Source organism: Panulirus ornatus, chromosome 70, assembly GCF_036320965.1.
Source record: "Panulirus ornatus isolate Po-2019 chromosome 70, ASM3632096v1, whole genome shotgun sequence".
In the NCBI taxonomy this organism is placed as follows: domain Eukaryota; kingdom Metazoa; phylum Arthropoda; class Malacostraca; order Decapoda; family Palinuridae; genus Panulirus; species Panulirus ornatus.
This window is the reverse complement of record NC_092293.1, coordinates 16316843-16335392: the sequence shown is the minus strand read 5'-3', so window position 1 is coordinate 16335392 and position 18550 is coordinate 16316843. Positions and strand designations below refer to the sequence as shown.

General features: G+C 40.7%; 1 protein-coding gene across 4 annotated transcripts in view; it reads left to right on the top strand.

The window, feature by feature from the left end:
* Positions 1-18550, top strand: part of Sar1 (Secretion-associated Ras-related 1) — a 53247-nt gene that overhangs the window by 33346 nt on the left and 1351 nt on the right. For all 4 annotated transcript variants that reach the window (XM_071660354.1, XM_071660356.1, XM_071660352.1 and 1 more), the window contains exons 4-5: positions 2282-2439; positions 17023-17166. In XM_071660354.1, coding sequence (XP_071516455.1) covers positions 2282-2439; positions 17023-17166 — 302 coding nt within the window. The remainder of the gene's footprint in view (positions 1-2281; positions 2440-17022; positions 17167-18550) is intronic.

Genomic DNA, 18550 nt, shown 5'->3' with positions numbered 1-18550 from the left:
ATCATTTGTGCATTTTCCAGGGACTTTTGCACCACAGTCATATCATTCTTTTCCCATTTATTGTGTGTATTTATCGATTTGTGCATATGGTTAAGGAGCATTTCACTTGTGGAACTCCGTCTGTTAGCCTCTTTTTGAGCATTTATTATTTCCTATGGTATCCAACTGTCCATGAATCAGACATTATTCTTATTTCACTCCTTACCACTTCTCTTTAACCTCTAGCAGTGACATATAATTGTTACATCCCTTTACTTTGAAGATCTGGTCATTAATATCACAGCTATAGGGAAACATGAATGTGGTTATCACTTCTTTATCACCTTTGTTCTAGTTTAGGTCATTCATGGGCTTTTTTTCTGTCTCTCCATAATTTGACCTTCTCCATTCTGATGCCTGAATTTATGCTTGTTATTGGCCCTCCCTTTTTTTTTTTTGTTGTAAGTTCTGCCCTTTCACCCACTCACTATCTTCTTTTTAAATAATTATTCTTCATCGCCTTATTCTTATGCTGATGATTCCATTTTACACACACCATCTTGCTTCCCTTCCTTCCTTATTGGGGATGTATATTACTGTTACTAGTTGCCTGCATATCAAGAGGGATAGCATTGGCTGTGCATAGAACCAAAACTTCAGTTGCTGTCATGTGTCACTCTATTAGCCCAGGTGATTCTTTTTTTTCTGCATCCATATGTGGGCAGCTAGATTTCAACTTACAAACATAAAGGCTGTTCTTGTACATATCGCTTGACAACATGTAACCCACACAACTCATTCTTCATAACTGGAGTGGGTGTTAAGTGCTAGCCATGCCTTTTGGCAAAATCATGTTGTTAGCACTTATAGGCACTCCTTCAAATTCTAGTTTTGGTTCTCATACTGAACATATTCTTCACTCACTTTGGAAATCTGCAGCATCTTAGAGTAGGGAAGCAGTAACTTAAATTAAATAGTGCTAAAACTCAGTATCTCTCTCTATCTTTTTTTAAGAGTTGTTCATTCGGTTTCAAAACACTGCAGTTCAACCCTGTGATAGAATAATTGTTGACCAAAACCAGTTCCTCCACTCTTATCTGGACACACCACATAATCAACATCATGAAGTGTGCCTCCCAAAAGTTGAGTGCTTAATAGGTGCTGTTCTTATTATCCTTTCTTATTTTCCTTGTGAGCAACCCCCTGCCGAAGTGTCTTCCTTTGATCTTTTCCTGTAACCTATTATACTTTTACTTAATTCCTTTCCCTGAAGATGGCCTTATGTTGGGGAGTCTACCCATACCCTGTAGGCCACTATAGCAGAGGAAAAAAATTAACCAACACATCCTTGAGGTTTAAGCATTTTTGCATGGTGGCATATTTTGTAATTCTTTTCTGCTGCTAAACTTACATCATTTGCAGTGTTCCCAATTATTTCCATTGGCAGTTTGATGTTCTTTGCTCTTCTGTGGATCAATTTGTTCCTTTCACACCTTCGGTGCCTGTATTGCTATTAAAGGATTTGCTACCTCTTTCAAACCAATTAATTCAACCTTGTTGTTACACACCTTTTACAGCTAGTTTATTACCGTTTCCAACTTTAGGTCTAGATGACACCCTTTGCTCCTCTGCTAATTAGTGTCAGAATGTATCACAAATGGATCTCAGAGGAGCTGGTTAGATGGAGTGAGAATTGATTAGGCCTTGAGATATTGCAGAGAAAGATGACAATATTTGAGATTAGATATTAAATAATTTTGTTTGTGTAGGTAATAAGAATAGAGACTTTGATCTGTACAAATGACCTTGATGAACAAAGTGAAGAGGTAAGAAGTTCTTGTATTAGCTTTGAAGTGCACAGTATTTGCACAATGGATGCAAGTTTTTTGAGGATGTGTCCGAGTGAACCGAGAGGCTGTGTGGCCTGATTCGTGTATGGATTTGGGACTTAAGTTGATGATAATAAATAAATAGAGAATTGATTAGTATCTCATGGTTTGATATTGCCTTATCCTACTTTTCTATAACTTCCATGATCTTTATCATTTTATTATGATGGACTATATGCAAGGCTGTAGTTAATGCTGACTGAAGGATGGTGCAGTGTGGATTTGTGTAAATGACAAGTTTGGCTGCTGAAGTGTTTGAGAAAGCATTGAAAGCTGCCTTATGCAAGGTGGGAGTTAATTTATGATAAAATGTCATTTAAATCTTAAAACATTTCAGCCTTGTCCTTATTTGAAATTGCCTAATCACTTGTTGCTTTGCATGATATGAACAAATAATAATTGTACATTTACAGCTTCAGAAGAACTGAGTATAGGACAGATTAGATTTACCACATTTGACCTGGGTGGTCATCACCAAGCACGGAGAGTGTGGAAGGACTATTTCCCTGCTGTAGATGCCATTGTCTTCCTTATAGATGCAGCAGATCGAGAGAGATTTGCAGAATCAAAGGTTGGTATAAACTGTAAGGGTATCTTAAAGATAATACTATAATGTGCACATAGATGTTGAAACTGCACCAATTTGGTGAGAGCTGGTCAGCTAAGATATTAGGCTTGTGCAATATGCTTAGAGCATAACCTGAATGATTAGGGCCTTATCATCATTGCGTAACCTACAGAATCGGGTTCGTGTTTTCATTTTAGCTCCATGCCTCCATTGCGGTTTCATATAAAACTGATATTGTTTGTAAATGATATTCCCCTGTAAGCTTATCATTTGGTGTTATAGAATTCCAGTTTTGGTTTGGATATGTAGAATTAGGCTATGGGAGTTTTAGACAAGGAACCCCCCCCCTCCTTTTCTAAAACTCCCATAGCCTAATATAGGATGGAATGTTTTGATGAATTGAGTTTTATCAAGAATTGGTAGGGTTAATCAGAAAAATGGTTGAGGTGAGAAATAAAGATGTGGAGGAGTGGAAAAGGGATAACGAGAATTTCAAATCAGTATTTTCATGCTATGGATGACTTAGTATGTGGCAAGGGATGGTGAATCATGTTAAAAGTATAAAGGATTTGTGCATGTTAAGAAATCTCTGGATAAAAAGATAAAAATTTTGTTACATTGCATGGTGTTGAAAGCAGGAAGTAAAGTAAATAGGAAATGGGAAAAGGACTTGGGACATTTTGGCCTTTTTATAGTGTGAATAAAAGATTAAATACTGGGACCTTTTCATGATGGAAACTGTATTTCTGTAAAATTCAAATGTTGTGTGAATAATTAGTTCAGGATAAATTGGAAGGGTATCAAGGTATGTGAAGTGAGAGAGTCATGGAGAGTGGTTTAATGAAGAGAAGAGGTGGTGAAAGCTTTGCATAAGATAAAATGCAGATTGGGGAGGAGCAGTATGGTTTTAGAAGAGGTAGACGATATGTGAATCAGTTGTTTGCTTAAAAGAATATGATAAATATTTAGAGAAACGGATTTGTATGTGGCATTCATGGATGTAGAGAAAGCATATGATAGGTTTGACAGGGATGCTTTGTGGAAGGTCTTAAGAATATATGGTGTGGGAGGTAAGCTGCTAGAAGCAGTGAGAAGTATTTATCAAGGGTGCATGACTTGTGTATGACTAGGAAGAGATGAGAGTAAATAGTTCCAAATGAAGGTTGGTCTCCGGCAAGGGTGAGTACCATGGTTTAATCTGTTCGTGGGTGAGGTGGTAAGGGAGGTTAATGCAGAAGTCTTGGAGAAAGGGGCAAGTATGCAGTCTGTTAGGGATGACTGCCTGGAAGCGAGTCAGTTTGCCGATGATACAGCACTGGCGACAGATTCAAGTGAGAAACTGCAGAAGTTGGTGACAGTCTGTGGAAGTGTGTGTGAAAGGAGAAAGTTAAGAGTAAATGTAGAAAAAAGAAAGCAAGGTTATTAGGTTTAGCAGGGTTGAGGCACAGGTAGGTTGGGGATGTGAGTTTGAATAGAGAAAAAATGGACAAAGTGAAGCCTTTTAGATATCATGGCAACGGATGGAATCATGGAAGTGGAAGCGAGTCATAGTGTGGGGGATGGGGCAAAGGTTCTGGAAGTGCTGAAGAATGTGTGGAATGAGAGAACATTATTCGGGAGGGCAAAAATGAATATGTCTGAAGGAATAATAGGCCCAACAGTATTATATGGATGAGGCAAGGGCTATAGATTGGGTTGTGCTGAGAAAGGTGGACATGTTGGGAATGAATTGCTTTAGGACAGTATGTGGTGTGTGGCATTTGGGAGGTACTGATAATGAAGGAGGGCAAATGATTGAGAGATATAAAAGAGAAAGTGGCAGATAATCAAGAGGAGGGTGCAGGGGTTGAAAAAGAGGGCAAATGAAAGTTAAATCAGGTCCATTGAATCCAAAATCTGTCATACTGGGGTCCTTTAAATTGAGGGTTTACTAATATATATATATATATATATATATATATATATATATATATATATATATATATATATATATATATATATATATATATATATTTTTTTTTTTTTTTCAAACTATTCGCCATTTCCTGCATCAGCAAGGTAGCGTTAAGAACAGAGGACTGGGCCTCTGAGGGAACATCCTCACCTGGCCCCCTTCTCTGTTCCTTTTTTTGGAAAATTAAAAAAAAAAAGAAAAAAAAAACGAGGGGAGGATTTCCAGCCCCCCGCTCCCTCCCCTTTTAGTCGCCTTCTACGACACGCAGGGAATACGTGGGAAGTATTCTTTCTCCCCTATCCCCAGGGATAATAATAATAATAACAATAATAATAATATGTATGACTCATGGTGAGGTGCCTGAGGATTGGCGGAATGCGTGCATAGTGCCATTGTACAAAGGCAAAGGGGATAAGAGTGAGTGCTCAAATTACAGAGGTATAAGTTTGTTGAGTATTCCTGGTAAATTATATGGGAGGGTATTGATTGAGAGGGTGAAGGCATGTACAGAGCATCAGATTGGGGAAGAGCAGTGTGGTTTCAGAAGTGGTAGAGGATGTGTGGATCAGGTGTTTGCTTTGAAGAATGTATGTGAGAAATACTTAGAAAAGCAAATGGATTTGTATGTAGCATTTATGGATCTGGAGAAGGCATATGATAGAGTTGATAGAGATGCTCTGTGGAAGGTATTAAGAATATATGGTGTGGGAGGAAAGTTGTTAGAAGCAGTGAAAAGTTTTTATCGAGGATGTAAGGCATGTGTATGTGTAGGAAGAGAGGAAAGTGATTGGTTCTCAGTGAATGTAGGTTTGCGGCAGGGGTGTGTGATGTCTCCATGGTTGTTTAATTTGTTTATGGATGGGGTTGTTAGGGAGGTAAATGCAAGAGTTTTGGAAAGAGGGGCAAGTATGAAGTCTGTTGGGGATGAGAGAGCTTGGGAAGTGAGTCAGTTGTTGTTCGCTGATGATACAGCGCTGGTTGCTGATTCATGTGAGAAACTGCAGAAGCTGGTGACTGAGTTTGGAAAAGTGTGTGGAAGAAGAAAGTTAAGAGTAAATGTGAATAAGAGCAAGATTATTAGGTACAGTAGGGTTGAGGGTCAAGTCAATTGGGAGGTGAGTTTGAATGGAGAAAAACTGGAGGAAGTGAAGTGTTTTAGATATCTGGGAGTGGATCTGGCAGCGGATGGAACCATGGAAGCGGAAGTGGATCATAGGGTGGGGGAGGGGGCGAAAATCTGGGAGCCTTGAAGAATGTGTGGAAGTCGAGAACATTATCTCGGAAAGCAAAAATGGGTATGTTTGAAGGAATAGTGGTTCCAACAATGTTGTATGGTTGCGAGGCGTGGGCTATGGATAGAGTTGTGCGCAGGAGGATGGATGTGCTGGAAATGAGATGTTTGAGGACAATGTGTGGTGTGAGGTGGTTTGATCGAGTGAGTAACGTAAGGGTAAGAGAGATGTGTGGAAATAAAAAGAGCGTGGTTGAGAGAGCAGAAGAGGGTGTTTTGAAGTGGTTTGGGCACATGGATAGGATGAGTGAGGAAAGATTGACCAAGAGGATATATGTGTCGGAGGTGGAGGGAACAAGGAGAAGAGGGAGACCAAATTGGAGGTGGAAAGATGGAGTGAAAAAGATTTTGTGTGATCGGGGCCTGAACATGCAGGAGGGTGAAAGGAGGGCAAGGAATAGAGTGAATTGGATCGATGTGGTATACCGGGGTTGACGTGCTGTCAGTGGATTGAAGCAAGGCATGTGAAGCGTCTGGGGTAAACCATGGAAAGCTGTGTAGGTATGTATATTTGCGTGTGTGGACGTATGTATATACTTGTGTATGGGGGGGGGGGGTTGGGCCATTTCTTTCGTCTGTTTCCTTGCGCTACCTCGCAAACGCGGGAGACAGCGACAAAGTATATAATAATAAAAAAAATAATAATAATAATAATAATAATAATAATAATAATAATAATAATAACAATAATAGTGATATTTTGCAACTGAGCCACCACACTGTCTGTGGTATGTTAATCATAACTATGTCAGATCATCACTGCAGCTTAATCAATGATGACCTAGGATAATAAAGGAAACAGTAATGCACATTTGTACAGCACATGGCATAATTTGCTTACACATTAACCAGTCTCTGGACATATACAACAAATACCATCCAAAAAGTTTGGAGAGAAAATAATCTCCCGGTCAATTACATCAGGGTTTGCCTCACTTTAGAATAATGTTGGACATGTTATTAGGTAGGAGTATTAGGGTAGAAATAGTAAGTTGGAACAATAAGTAAACACATTAGATAGAAATAGTCGGTAGAAACATTAGTTAGAAGACTCTGAAAATACTGTGTTAGAACTGACCTCCACATATATATATATATATATATATATATATATATATATATATATTTTTTTTTTCTCGCTGTCTCCCGCGTTTGCGAGGTAGCGCAAGGAAACAGACAAAAGAAATGGCCCAACCCACCCCCATACACATGTATATACATATGTCCACACACGCAAATATACATACCTACACAGCTTTCCATGGTTTACCCCAGACGCTTCACATGCCCCGATTCAATCCACTGACAGAACGTCAACCCCGGTATACCACATCGCTCCAATTCACTCTATTCCTTGCCCTCCTTTCACCCTCCTGCATGTTCAGGCCCTGATCACACAAAATCTTTTTCACTCCATCTTTCCACCTCCAATTTGGTCTCCCTCTTCTCCTCGTTCCCTCCACCTACGACACATATATCCTCTTGGTCAATCTTTCCTCACTCATTCTCTCCATGTGCCCAAACCATTTCAAAACACCCTCTTCTGCTCTCTCAACCACGCTCTTTTTATTTCCACACATCTCTCTTACCCTTACGTTACTTACTCGATCAAACCACCTCACACCACACATTGTCCTCAAACATCTCATTTCCAGCACATCCATCCTCCTGCGCACAACTCTATCCATAGCCCACGCCTCGCAACCATACAACATTGTTGGAACCACTATTCCTTCAAACATGCCCATTTTTGCTTTCCGAGATAATGTTCTCGACTTCCACACATTCTTCAAGGCTCCCAGAATTTTCGCCCCCTCCCCCACCCTATGATCCACTTCCGCTTCCATGGTTCCATCCGCTGCCAGATCCACTCCCAGATATCTAAATCACTTCACTTCCTCCAGTTTTTCTCCATTGAAACTCACCTCCCAATTGACTTGACCCTCAACCCTACTGTACCTAATAACCTTGCTCTTATTCACATTTACTCTTAACTTTCTTCTTTCACACAATTTACCAAACTCAGTCACCAGCTTCTGCAGTTTCTCACATGAATCAGCCACCAGCGCTGTATCATCAGCGAACAACAACTGACTCACTTCACAAGCTCTCTCATCCCCAACAGACTTCATACTTGCCCCTCTTTCCAAAACTCTTTCATTCACCTCCCTAACAACCCCATCCATAAACAAATTAAACAACCATGGAGACATCACACACCCCTGCCGCAAACCTACATTCACTGAGAACCATTCACTTTCCTCTCTTCCTACACGTACACATGCCTTACATCCTCGATAAAAACTTTTCACTGCTTCTAACAACTTGCCTCCCACACCATATATTCTTAATACCTTCCACAGAGCATCTCTATCAACTTTATCAACTTCGTCTGTTTCCTTGCGCTACCTCGCAAACGCGGGAGACAGCGACAAAGCAAAAAATATATATATATATATATATATATATATATATATATATATATATATATATATATATATATATATATATATATATATGTATATATATTTTTTTTCTTTGTCGCTGTCTCCCGCGTTTGCGAGGTAGCGCAAGGAAACAGACGAAAGAAATGGCCCAACCCACCCCCATACACATGTATATACATACGTCCACACACGCAAATATACATACCTACGCAGCTTTCCATGGTTTACCCCAGACGCTTCACATGCCTTGATTCAATCCACTGACAGCACGTCAACCCCGGTATACCACATCGCTCCAATTCACTCTATTCCTTGCCCTCCTTTCACCCTCCTGCATGTTCAGGCCCCGATCACACAAAATCTTTTTCACTCCATCTTTCCACCTCCAATTTGGTCTCCCTCTTCTCCTTGTTCCCTCCACCTCCGACACATATATCCTCTTGGTCAATCTTTCCTCACTCATTCTCTCCATGTGACCAAACCATTTCAAAACACCCTCTTCTGCTCTCTCAACCACGCTCTTTTTATTTCCACACATCTCTCTTACCCTTACGTTACTTACTCGATCAAACCACCTCACACCACACATTGTCCTCAAACATCTCATTTCCAGCACATCCATCCTCCTGCGCACAACTCTATCCATAGTCCACGCCTCGCAACCATACAACATTGTTGGAACCACTATTCCTTCAAACATGCCCATTTTTGCTTTCCGAGATAATGTTCTTGACTTCCACACATTCTTCAAGGCTCCCAGAATTTTCGCCCCCTCCCCCACCCTATGATCCACTTCCGCTTCCATGGTTCCATCCGCTGCCAGATCCACTCCCAGATATCTAAAACACTTCACTTCCTCCAGTTTTTCTCCATTCAAACTCACCTCCCAATTGACTTGACCCTCAACCCTACTGTACCTAATAACCTTGCTCTTATTCACATTTACTCTTAACTTTCTTCTTTCACACACTTTACCAAACTCAGTCACCAGCTTCTGCAGTTTCTTACATGAATCAGCCACCAGCGCTGTATCATCAGCGAACGACAACTGACTCACTTCCCAAGCTCTCTCATCCCCAACAGACTTCATCCTTGCCCCTCTTTCCAAAACTCTTTCATTCACCTCCCTAACAACCCCATCCATAAACAAATTAAACAACCATGGAGACATCACACACCCCTGCCGTAAACCTACATTCACTGAGAACCAATCACTTTCCTCTCTTCCTACACGTACACATGCCTTACATCCTCGATAAAAACTTTTCACTGCTTCTAACATCTTGCCTCCCACACCATATATTCTTAATACCTTCCACAGAGCATCTCTATCAACTCTGTCATATGTCTTCTCCAGATCCATAAATGCTACATACAAATCCATTTGCTTTTCTAAGTATTTCTCACATACATTCTTCAAAGCAAACACCTGATCCACACATCCTCTACCACTTCTGAAACCACACTGCTCTTCCCCAATCTGATGCTCTGTACATGCCTTCACCCTCTCAATCAATACCCTCCCATACAATTTGCCAGGAATACTCAACAAACTTATACCTCTGTAATTTGAGCACTCACTCTTATATATATATATATATATATATATTTTTTTTTTTTTTTTTATACTTTGTCGCTGTCTCCCGCGTTTGCGAGGTAGCGCAAGGAAACAGACGAAAGAAATGGCCCAACCCTCCCCATACACATGTACATACACACGTCCACACACGCAAATATACATACCTACACAGCTTTCCATGGTTTACCCCGGACGCTTCACATGCCTTGATTCAATCCACTGACAGCACGTCAACCCCTGTATACCACATCGCTCCAATTCACTCTATTCCTTGCCCTCCTTTTACCCTCCTGCATGTTCAGGCCCCGATCACACAAAATCCTTTTCACTCCATCTTTCCACCTCCAATTTGGTCTCCCTCTTCTCCTCGTTCCCTCCACCTCCGACACATATATCCTCTTGGTCAATCTTTCCTCACTCATTCTCTCCATGTGCCCAAACCATTTCAAAACACCCTCTTCTGCTCTCTCAACCACGCTCTTTTTATTTCCACACATCTCTCTTACCCTTACGTTACTTACTCGATCAAACCACCTCACACCACACATTGTCCTCAAACATCTCATTTCCAGCACATCCATCCTCCTGCGCACAACTCTATCCATAGCCCACGCCTCGCAACCATACAACATTGTTGGAACTACTATTCCTTCAAACATACCCATTTTTGCTTTCCGGGATAATGTTCTCGACTTCCACACATTTTTCAAGGCTCCCAAAATTTTCGCCCCCTCCCCCACCCTATGATCCACTTCCGCTTCCATGGTTCCATCCGCTGACAGATCCACTCCCAGATATCTAAAACACTTCACTTCCTCCAGTTTTTCTCCACTCAAACTCACCTCCCAATTGACTTGACCCTCAACCCTACTGTACCTAATAACCTTGCTCTTATTCACATTTACTCTTAACTTTCTTCTTCCACACACTTTACCAAACTCCGTCACCAGCTTCTGCAGTTTCTCACATGAATCCGCCACCAGCGCTGTATCATCAGCGAACAACAACTGACTCACTTCCCAAGCTCTCTCATCCCCAACAGACCTCATACTTGCCCCTCTTTCCAAGACTCTTGCATTTACCTCCCTAACAACCCCATCCATAAACAAATTAAACAACCATGGAGACATCACACACCCCTGCCGCAAACCTACATTCACTGAGAACCAATCACTTTCCTCTCTTCCTACACGTACACATGCCTTACATCCTCGATAAAAACTTTTCACTGCTTCTAACAACTTGCCTCCCACACCATATATTCTTAATACCTTCCACAGAGCATCTCTATCAACTCTATCATATGCCTTCTCCAGATCCATAAATGCTACATACAAATCCATTTGCTTTTCTAAGTATTTCTCACATACATTCTTCAAAGCAAACACCTGATCCACACATCCTCTACCACTTCTGAAACCACACTGTTCTTCCCCAATCTGATGCTCTGTACATGCCTTCACCCTCTCAATCAATACCCTCCCATATAATTTACCAGGAATACTCAACAAACTTATACCTCTGTAATTTGAGCACTCACTCTTATCCCCTTTGCCTTTGTACAATGGCACTATGCACGCATTCCGCCAATCCTCAGGCACCTCACCATGAGTCATACATACATTAAATAACCTTACCAACCAGTCAACAATACAGTCACCCCCTTTTTTAATAAATTCCACTGCAATACCATCCAAACCTGCTGCCTTGCCGGCTTTCATCTTCCGCAAAGCTTTTACTACCTCTTCTCTGTTTACCAAATCATTTTCCCTAACCCTCTCACTTTGCACACCACCTCGACCCAAACACCCTATATCTGCCACTCTGTCATCAGACACATTCAACAAACCTTCAAAATACTCATTCCATCTCCTTCTCACATCACCACTACTTGTTATCACCTCCCCATTTACGCCCTTCACTGAAGTTCCCATTTGCTCCCTTGTCTTACGCACCCTATTTACCTCCTTCCCGAACATCTTTTTATTCTCCCTAAAACTTACTGATAGTCTCTCACCCCAACTCTCATTTGCCCTTTTTTTCACCTCTTGCACCTTTCTCTTGACCTCCTGTCTCTTTCTTTTATACTTCTCCCACTCAATTGCATTTTTTCCCTGCAAAAATCGTCCAAATGCCTCTCTCTTCTCTTTCACTAATACTCTTACTTCTTCATCCCACCACTCACTACCCTTTCTAAACAGCCCACCTCCCACTCTTCTCATGCCACAAGCATCTTTTGCGCAATCCATCACTGATTCCCTAAGTACATCCCATTCCTCCCCCACTCCCCTTACTTCCATTGTTCTCACCTTTTTCCATTCTGTACACAGTCTCTCCTGATACTTCTTCACACAGGTCTCCTTCCCAAGCTCACTTACTCTCACCACCTTCTTCACCCCAACATTCACTCTTCTTTTCTGAAAGCCCATACTAATCTTCACCTTAGCCTCCACAAGATAATGATCAGACATCCCTCCAGTTGCACCTCTCAGCACATTGACATCCAAAAGTCTCTCTTTCGCACACCTGTCAATTAACACGTAATCCAATAACGCTCTCTGGCCATCTCTCCTACTTACATAAGTATACTTATGTATATCTCGCTTTTTAAACCAGGTATTCCCAATCATCAGTCCTTTTTCAGCACATAAATCTACAAGCTCTTCACCATTTCCATTTATATTTTATATATATATATATATATATATATATATATATATATATATATATATATATATATATATATATATATATTTTTTTTTCTTTTCTTTTAAACTATACGCCATTTCCCGTGTTAGCGAGGTAGCGTCATGAACAGAGGACTGGGCCTTTGTGGAATATCCTCACCTGGCCCCACTCTGTTCCCTCTTTTGGGGAAAAAAAAAAAAGAAAAAAAAATGAGAGGGGAGGATTTCCAGCCACCCGCTCCCTTCCCCTTTAGTCGCCTTCTACGACACGCAGGGAATACGTGGGAAGTATTCTTTCTCCCCTATCCCCAGGGATATATATATATATATATATATATATATATATATATATATATATATATATATATATATATATATATATATATATATATTTTTTTTCTTTTTTTTTTTCATACTATTCGCCATTTCCCGCGATAGCGAGGTAGCATTAAGAACAGAGGACTGGGCCTTTGAGGGAATATCCTCACCTGGCCCCCTTCTCTGTTCCTTCTTTTGGAAAATTAAAAAAAAACGAGAGGGGAGGATTTCCAGCCCCCCCGCTTCCTTCCCTTTTAGTCGCCTTCTACGACACGCAGGGAATACGTGGGAAGTATTCTTTCTCCCCTATCCCAAGGGATAATATATATATTTTTTTTTTTTTTATACTTTGTCGCTGTCTCCCGCGTTTGCGAGGTAGCGCAAGGAAACAGACGAAAGAAATGGCCCAACCCCCCCCCATACACATGTATATACATACGTCCACACACGCAAATATACATACGTACACAGCTTTCCATGGTTTACCCCAGACGCTTCACATGCCTTGATTCAATCCACTGACAGCACGTCAGCCCCAGTATACCACATCGCTCCAATTCACTCTATTCCTTGCCCTCCTTTCACCCTCCTGCATGTTCAGGCCCCGATCACACAAAATCTTTTTCACTCCATCTTTCCACCTCCAATTTGGTCTCCCTCTTCTCCTTGTTCCCTCCACCTCCGACACATATATCCTCTTGGTCAATCTTTCCTCACTCATCCTCTCCATGTGCCCAAACCACTTCAAAACACCCTCTTCTGCTCTCTCAACCACGCTCTTTTTATTTCCACACATCTCTCTTACCCTTACGTTACTCACTCGATCAAACCACCTCACACCACACATTGTCCTCAAACATCTCATTTCCAGCACATCCATCCTCCTGCGCACAACTCTATCCATAGCCCACGCCTCGCAACCATACAACATTGTTGGAACCACTATTCCTTCAAACATACCCATTTTTGCTTTCCGAGATAATGTTCTCGACTTCCACACATTCTTCAAGGCCCCCAGAATTTTCGCCCCCTCCCCCACCCTATGATCCACTTCCGCTTCCATGGTTCCATCCGCTGCCAGATCCACTCCCAGATATCTAAAACACTTCACTTCCTCCAGTTTTTCTCCATTCAAACTCACCTCCCAATTGACTTGACCCTCAACCCTACTGTACCTAATAACCTTGCTCTTATTCACATTTACTCTTAACTTTCTTCTTCCACACACTTTACCAAACTCAGTCACCAGCTTCTGCAGTTTCTCACATGAATCAGCCACCAGCACTGTGTCATCAGCAAACAACAACTGACTCACTTCCCAAGCTCTCTCATCCCCAACAGACTTCATACTTGCCCCTCTTTCCAAAACTCTTGCATTTACCTCCCTAACAACCCCATCCATAAACAAATTAAACAACCATGGAGACATCACACACCCCTGCCGCAAACCTACATTCACTGAGAACCAATCACTTTCCTCTCTTCCTACACGTACACATGCCTTACATCCTCGATAAAAACTTTTCACTGCTTCTAACAACTTTCCTCCCACAACATATATTCTTAATACCTTCCACAGAGCATCTCTATCAACTCTATCATATGCCTTCTCCAGATCCATAAATGCTACATACAAATCCATTTGCTTTTCTAAGTATTTCTCACATACATTCTTCAAAGCAAACACCTGATCCACACATCCTCTACCACTTCTGAAACCACACTGCTCTTCCCCAATCTGATATATAATATATATATATATATATATATATATATATATATATATATATATATATATATATATATATATATATATATATATGTATGTGGATGAGAGAGCTTAGGAAGTGAGTCAGTTGTTGTTCGCTGATGATACAGCGCTGGTGGCTGATTCATGTGAGAAACTGCAGAAGCTGGTGACTGAGTTTGGTAAAGTGTGTGAAAGAAGAAAGTTAAGAGTAATTGTGAATAAGAGCAAGGTTATTAGGTACAGTAGGGTTGAGGTTCAAGTCAATTGGGAGGTAAGTTTGAATGGAGAAAAACTGGAGGAAGTAAAGTGTTTTAGATATCTGGGAGTGGATCTGGCAGCGGATGGAACCATGGAAGCGGAAGTGACTCATAGGGTGGGGGAGGGGGCGAAAATCCTGGGAGCCTTGAAGAATGTGTGGAAGTTGAGAACATTATCTCGGAAAGCAAAAATGGGTATGTTTGAAGGAATAGTGGTTCAACAATGTTATATGGTTGCGAGGCGTGGGCTATGGATAGAGTTGTGCGCAGGAGGATGGATGTGCTGGAAATGAGATGTTTGAGGACAATGTGTGGTGTGAGGTGGTTTGATCAAGTAAGTAATGTAAGGGTAAGAGAGATGTGTGGAAATAAAAAGAGCGTGGTTGAGAGAGCAGAAGAGGGTGTTTTGAAATGGTTTGGGCACATGGAGAGAATGAGTGAGGAAAGATTGACCAAGAGGATATATGTGTTGGAGGTGGAGGGAACGAGGAGAAGTGGGAGACCAAATTGGAGGTGGAAAGATGGAGTGAAAAAGATTTTGAGTGATCGGGGCCTGAACATGCAGGAGGGTGAAAGGAGGGCAAGGAATAGAGTGAATTGGATCGATGTGGTATACCGGGGTTGACGTGCTGTCAGTGGATTGAATCAGGGCATATGAAGCATCTGGGGTAAACCATGGAAAGCTGTGTAGGTATGTATATTTGCGTGTGTGGATGTATGTATATACATGTGTATGGGGGTGGGTTGGGCCATTTCTTTCGTCTGTTTCCTTGCGCTACCTCGCAAACGCAGGAGACAGCGACAAAGCAAAAAATATATATATATATATATATATATATATATATATATTCTTTCTTTCTTTCTTTCATACTATTCGCCATTTCCCGCATTAGCGAGGTAGCGTTAAGAACAGAGGACTGGGCCTTTTAGGGAATATCCTCACCAGGCCCCCTTCTCTGTTCCTTCTTTTGGTTTTTGGTTGAAGGCAGCAAGTATGGATATCTACTTGTGTATATATCTTTGTATGTATATGTTGAAATGTGTATGTGTGGGCGTTTATGTATATATATGTGTATGTAGGTGGGTTGGGCCATTCTTTCATCTGTTTCCTTACGCTACCTCGCTAACACGGGAGACAGCAACAAAGTATGATAAAAAATAAACAATTACATATGAAATGAGATTTCCTTGATTAGGATATTTCATTGCCATGCCATCTTGGCAATCTGAAAAAGAAAAATAAAGCACATACTTTGCATGGTAAGCATTTTTATATCAAAGGCAGAAGTTGAATATAAGGGTCACAGGGTCTCTCCATGTACAAACTTTATTAAAACCTTTGTGGGAGTGAAGTGGAGAATCTATTCGACTTTAAAAGGTATTAATTAGTAATTGTGCATTCCAGGGTGACAAACACTGTCTAGTTAGATCTCATAGCTTTAACCCCTTACCTCCAATAGACGGATATTTATGAGAGCCGAGAGATTCCTCTTTATGAATATTTCCACATTGTGTCACCAACCATTTCAAGGTCATCCTTGGTTGCTGAGGTGGTAGTAATGGATATTTTCTCCCCATATTTAGTCATCTTTAAGCCTTGCCTTACTGTAACAGCACATTTTTGTGACTTTTTGAGGAAGGAAACAGTCTTTTGTTGCAAGATTTAGAGGAACAGAATTACTTAATGATCATGGAATGTCTTCGGATCTTGTGGGGAACAATTTTAACAATACTGGGTCTTCCAGCATTGAATGGTGACAAAGATGAGGCAGGAAATGTTGTGTTTAGCAGAAATGTAGTCAGTGCTGCCAGTGCTCGCCTGACCTAGACCAATATGGCTGATAACTTTACAAACTTTATAATTTTGCTCTTATGAAGAAATTGTCTTTTTACATTGATTATAGCAAGATAATTTTGATATGTTAAAGCAGTAATAATTGGTAAAAATTTTTTCAGTGTAGGTAAAATGAACAACAAAAATAAAGAATGTAGGTAAAAGGTAGGTTAAATGCACAGTGGCACTAAACACTAATAATGCCTTACTCCAGCACTTTGTAGCACGTGCTAAAATTTCTTCTAATCGGAGTGAAAGTAGTGAAATATATTCTGAAGTGATTATTTTTTTCATTATATGTGAATATCTTTGAAACTGTGAGATTCAGTATGTTTTTTAAACAACTTGAAAAGCTGAGGGTTGGAAAGGAAATCTTTGTAAGGAGTTAAGAGTTTAAATTGCTTATCTTTTCAGTGTGTGAAGGCTTGTATGACAAAGATGGTATTCACAATTCTTTTCTCTTCCTTAGGCTGAACTGGATTCACTGTTGACAGACGACCAACTCTCTAATGTACCTATTGTTATCCTTGGCAACAAGATAGATGTACCTGGTGCAGCATCTGAGGATGAACTTAGGCACTACTTTGGTCTCTTTGGCCAAACGACAGGCAAGGTAATTCTTTAATCAATTTACATGTAATAGTAAACCTTCATTGTGCAGCAATCATTTAAAATGGTTGTCAGCTGAGAAAGCAAGAATATTGTAAATTGTTGTCTTTTGTGGAAAGTCTATAAACTTTTAACTTATTGAATTTCTCTCTAAACTTATGGCACCTTCTGGTGACATTCCCACAAATCTCAAAACGATCCCCATCCACAGTTGTGTAGGCTGTGAGTGGTATGAACCCGATTGTATGAAGTGGCTAAGGGAAACCATGGAATGTTTCTTAGGGCTTGACCATGGATGGGGATCTCTGGTTCCAGTGCTGAATGAGGACTTTGTCTGTTCTTGATGTTACCTTTCAGTGGCAGAATATGGCTGGAGTGGTTGTAGTAGTAGTTGAAGTTCTCAAAGAAGGGGATGATTGTTCTTGATTGGCTAGTCATGATTTTTAGAGGTAAGATACCTGAAGGTGGGCAGAATGCCTGGTTATATTATATATTGCCAGTGTATAAAGGCAAGTGGAACAACATTGAATATTTTGAATTTCAAATATGTCTGTTGAGTGTATTGTATGGGAGAGTGGAGGCAGGCACAGACCACCAGACTGGGGATGATCAGTTGCCAAAGTAGTAGTATAGGATGTGTGGACAAGGAAATTACTTTGAAGATTCTGCGAGAAATACTAAGAAAGAAAAGGATTTGTATTTGGCATTTACGGATCTTTAGAAAGTGCATGATTGGGAAGATGTTTTGTGGGATGAGGACTACTAGAGGCAGTGAGTTTCTGTCGAGTAAGGCATGCATGTGAGTAGGAACACTGGAGGTTGAGTGGTTTCAGGTGATGGTTGATTTGTGGTAAGGGTGCATGATTTCACCATGGCTGTTTTATCTGTTTATGGATAGCTTGGTGAGGAAATTAAATTCATGGGTCCTGGAAATTGTGATTGGTTTGCAGTATGTTGGGGATGAGGATTGGCCATTGACAGTCAGTCCATTATTTGCTGATGACAGCTGTGGGAGTTAGACTGGAGTTTGGATGAGTGTGTGAAGGAAGTTGAGACTTAAATAACATCAAGGTTATATAACATTTAGCATGTGTGTGTGTGGGAGTTTAGATTAGAGGTGGCCTTGGGGAATGGGGCCTCAATATTTAGGTGGATGAAACGTTTGCATTGGATAGAATGAGTTGTTTTCAGTAAGATGACTCAGGACATTTGTCTTGATCAAGTGGGGCTTGACTATGGATGATTGTTTCTGTTTTTTACCTCACCTGTGGCTGTTAGTGATTTATGCAAATAAGGCCTGTGTTCAGTTGTTATGCTACTAAACTGAAGCAGGAAAGACTGTTGGGTATAAAAATAATATATGCATTATGTGTGCATGTCTTCATATT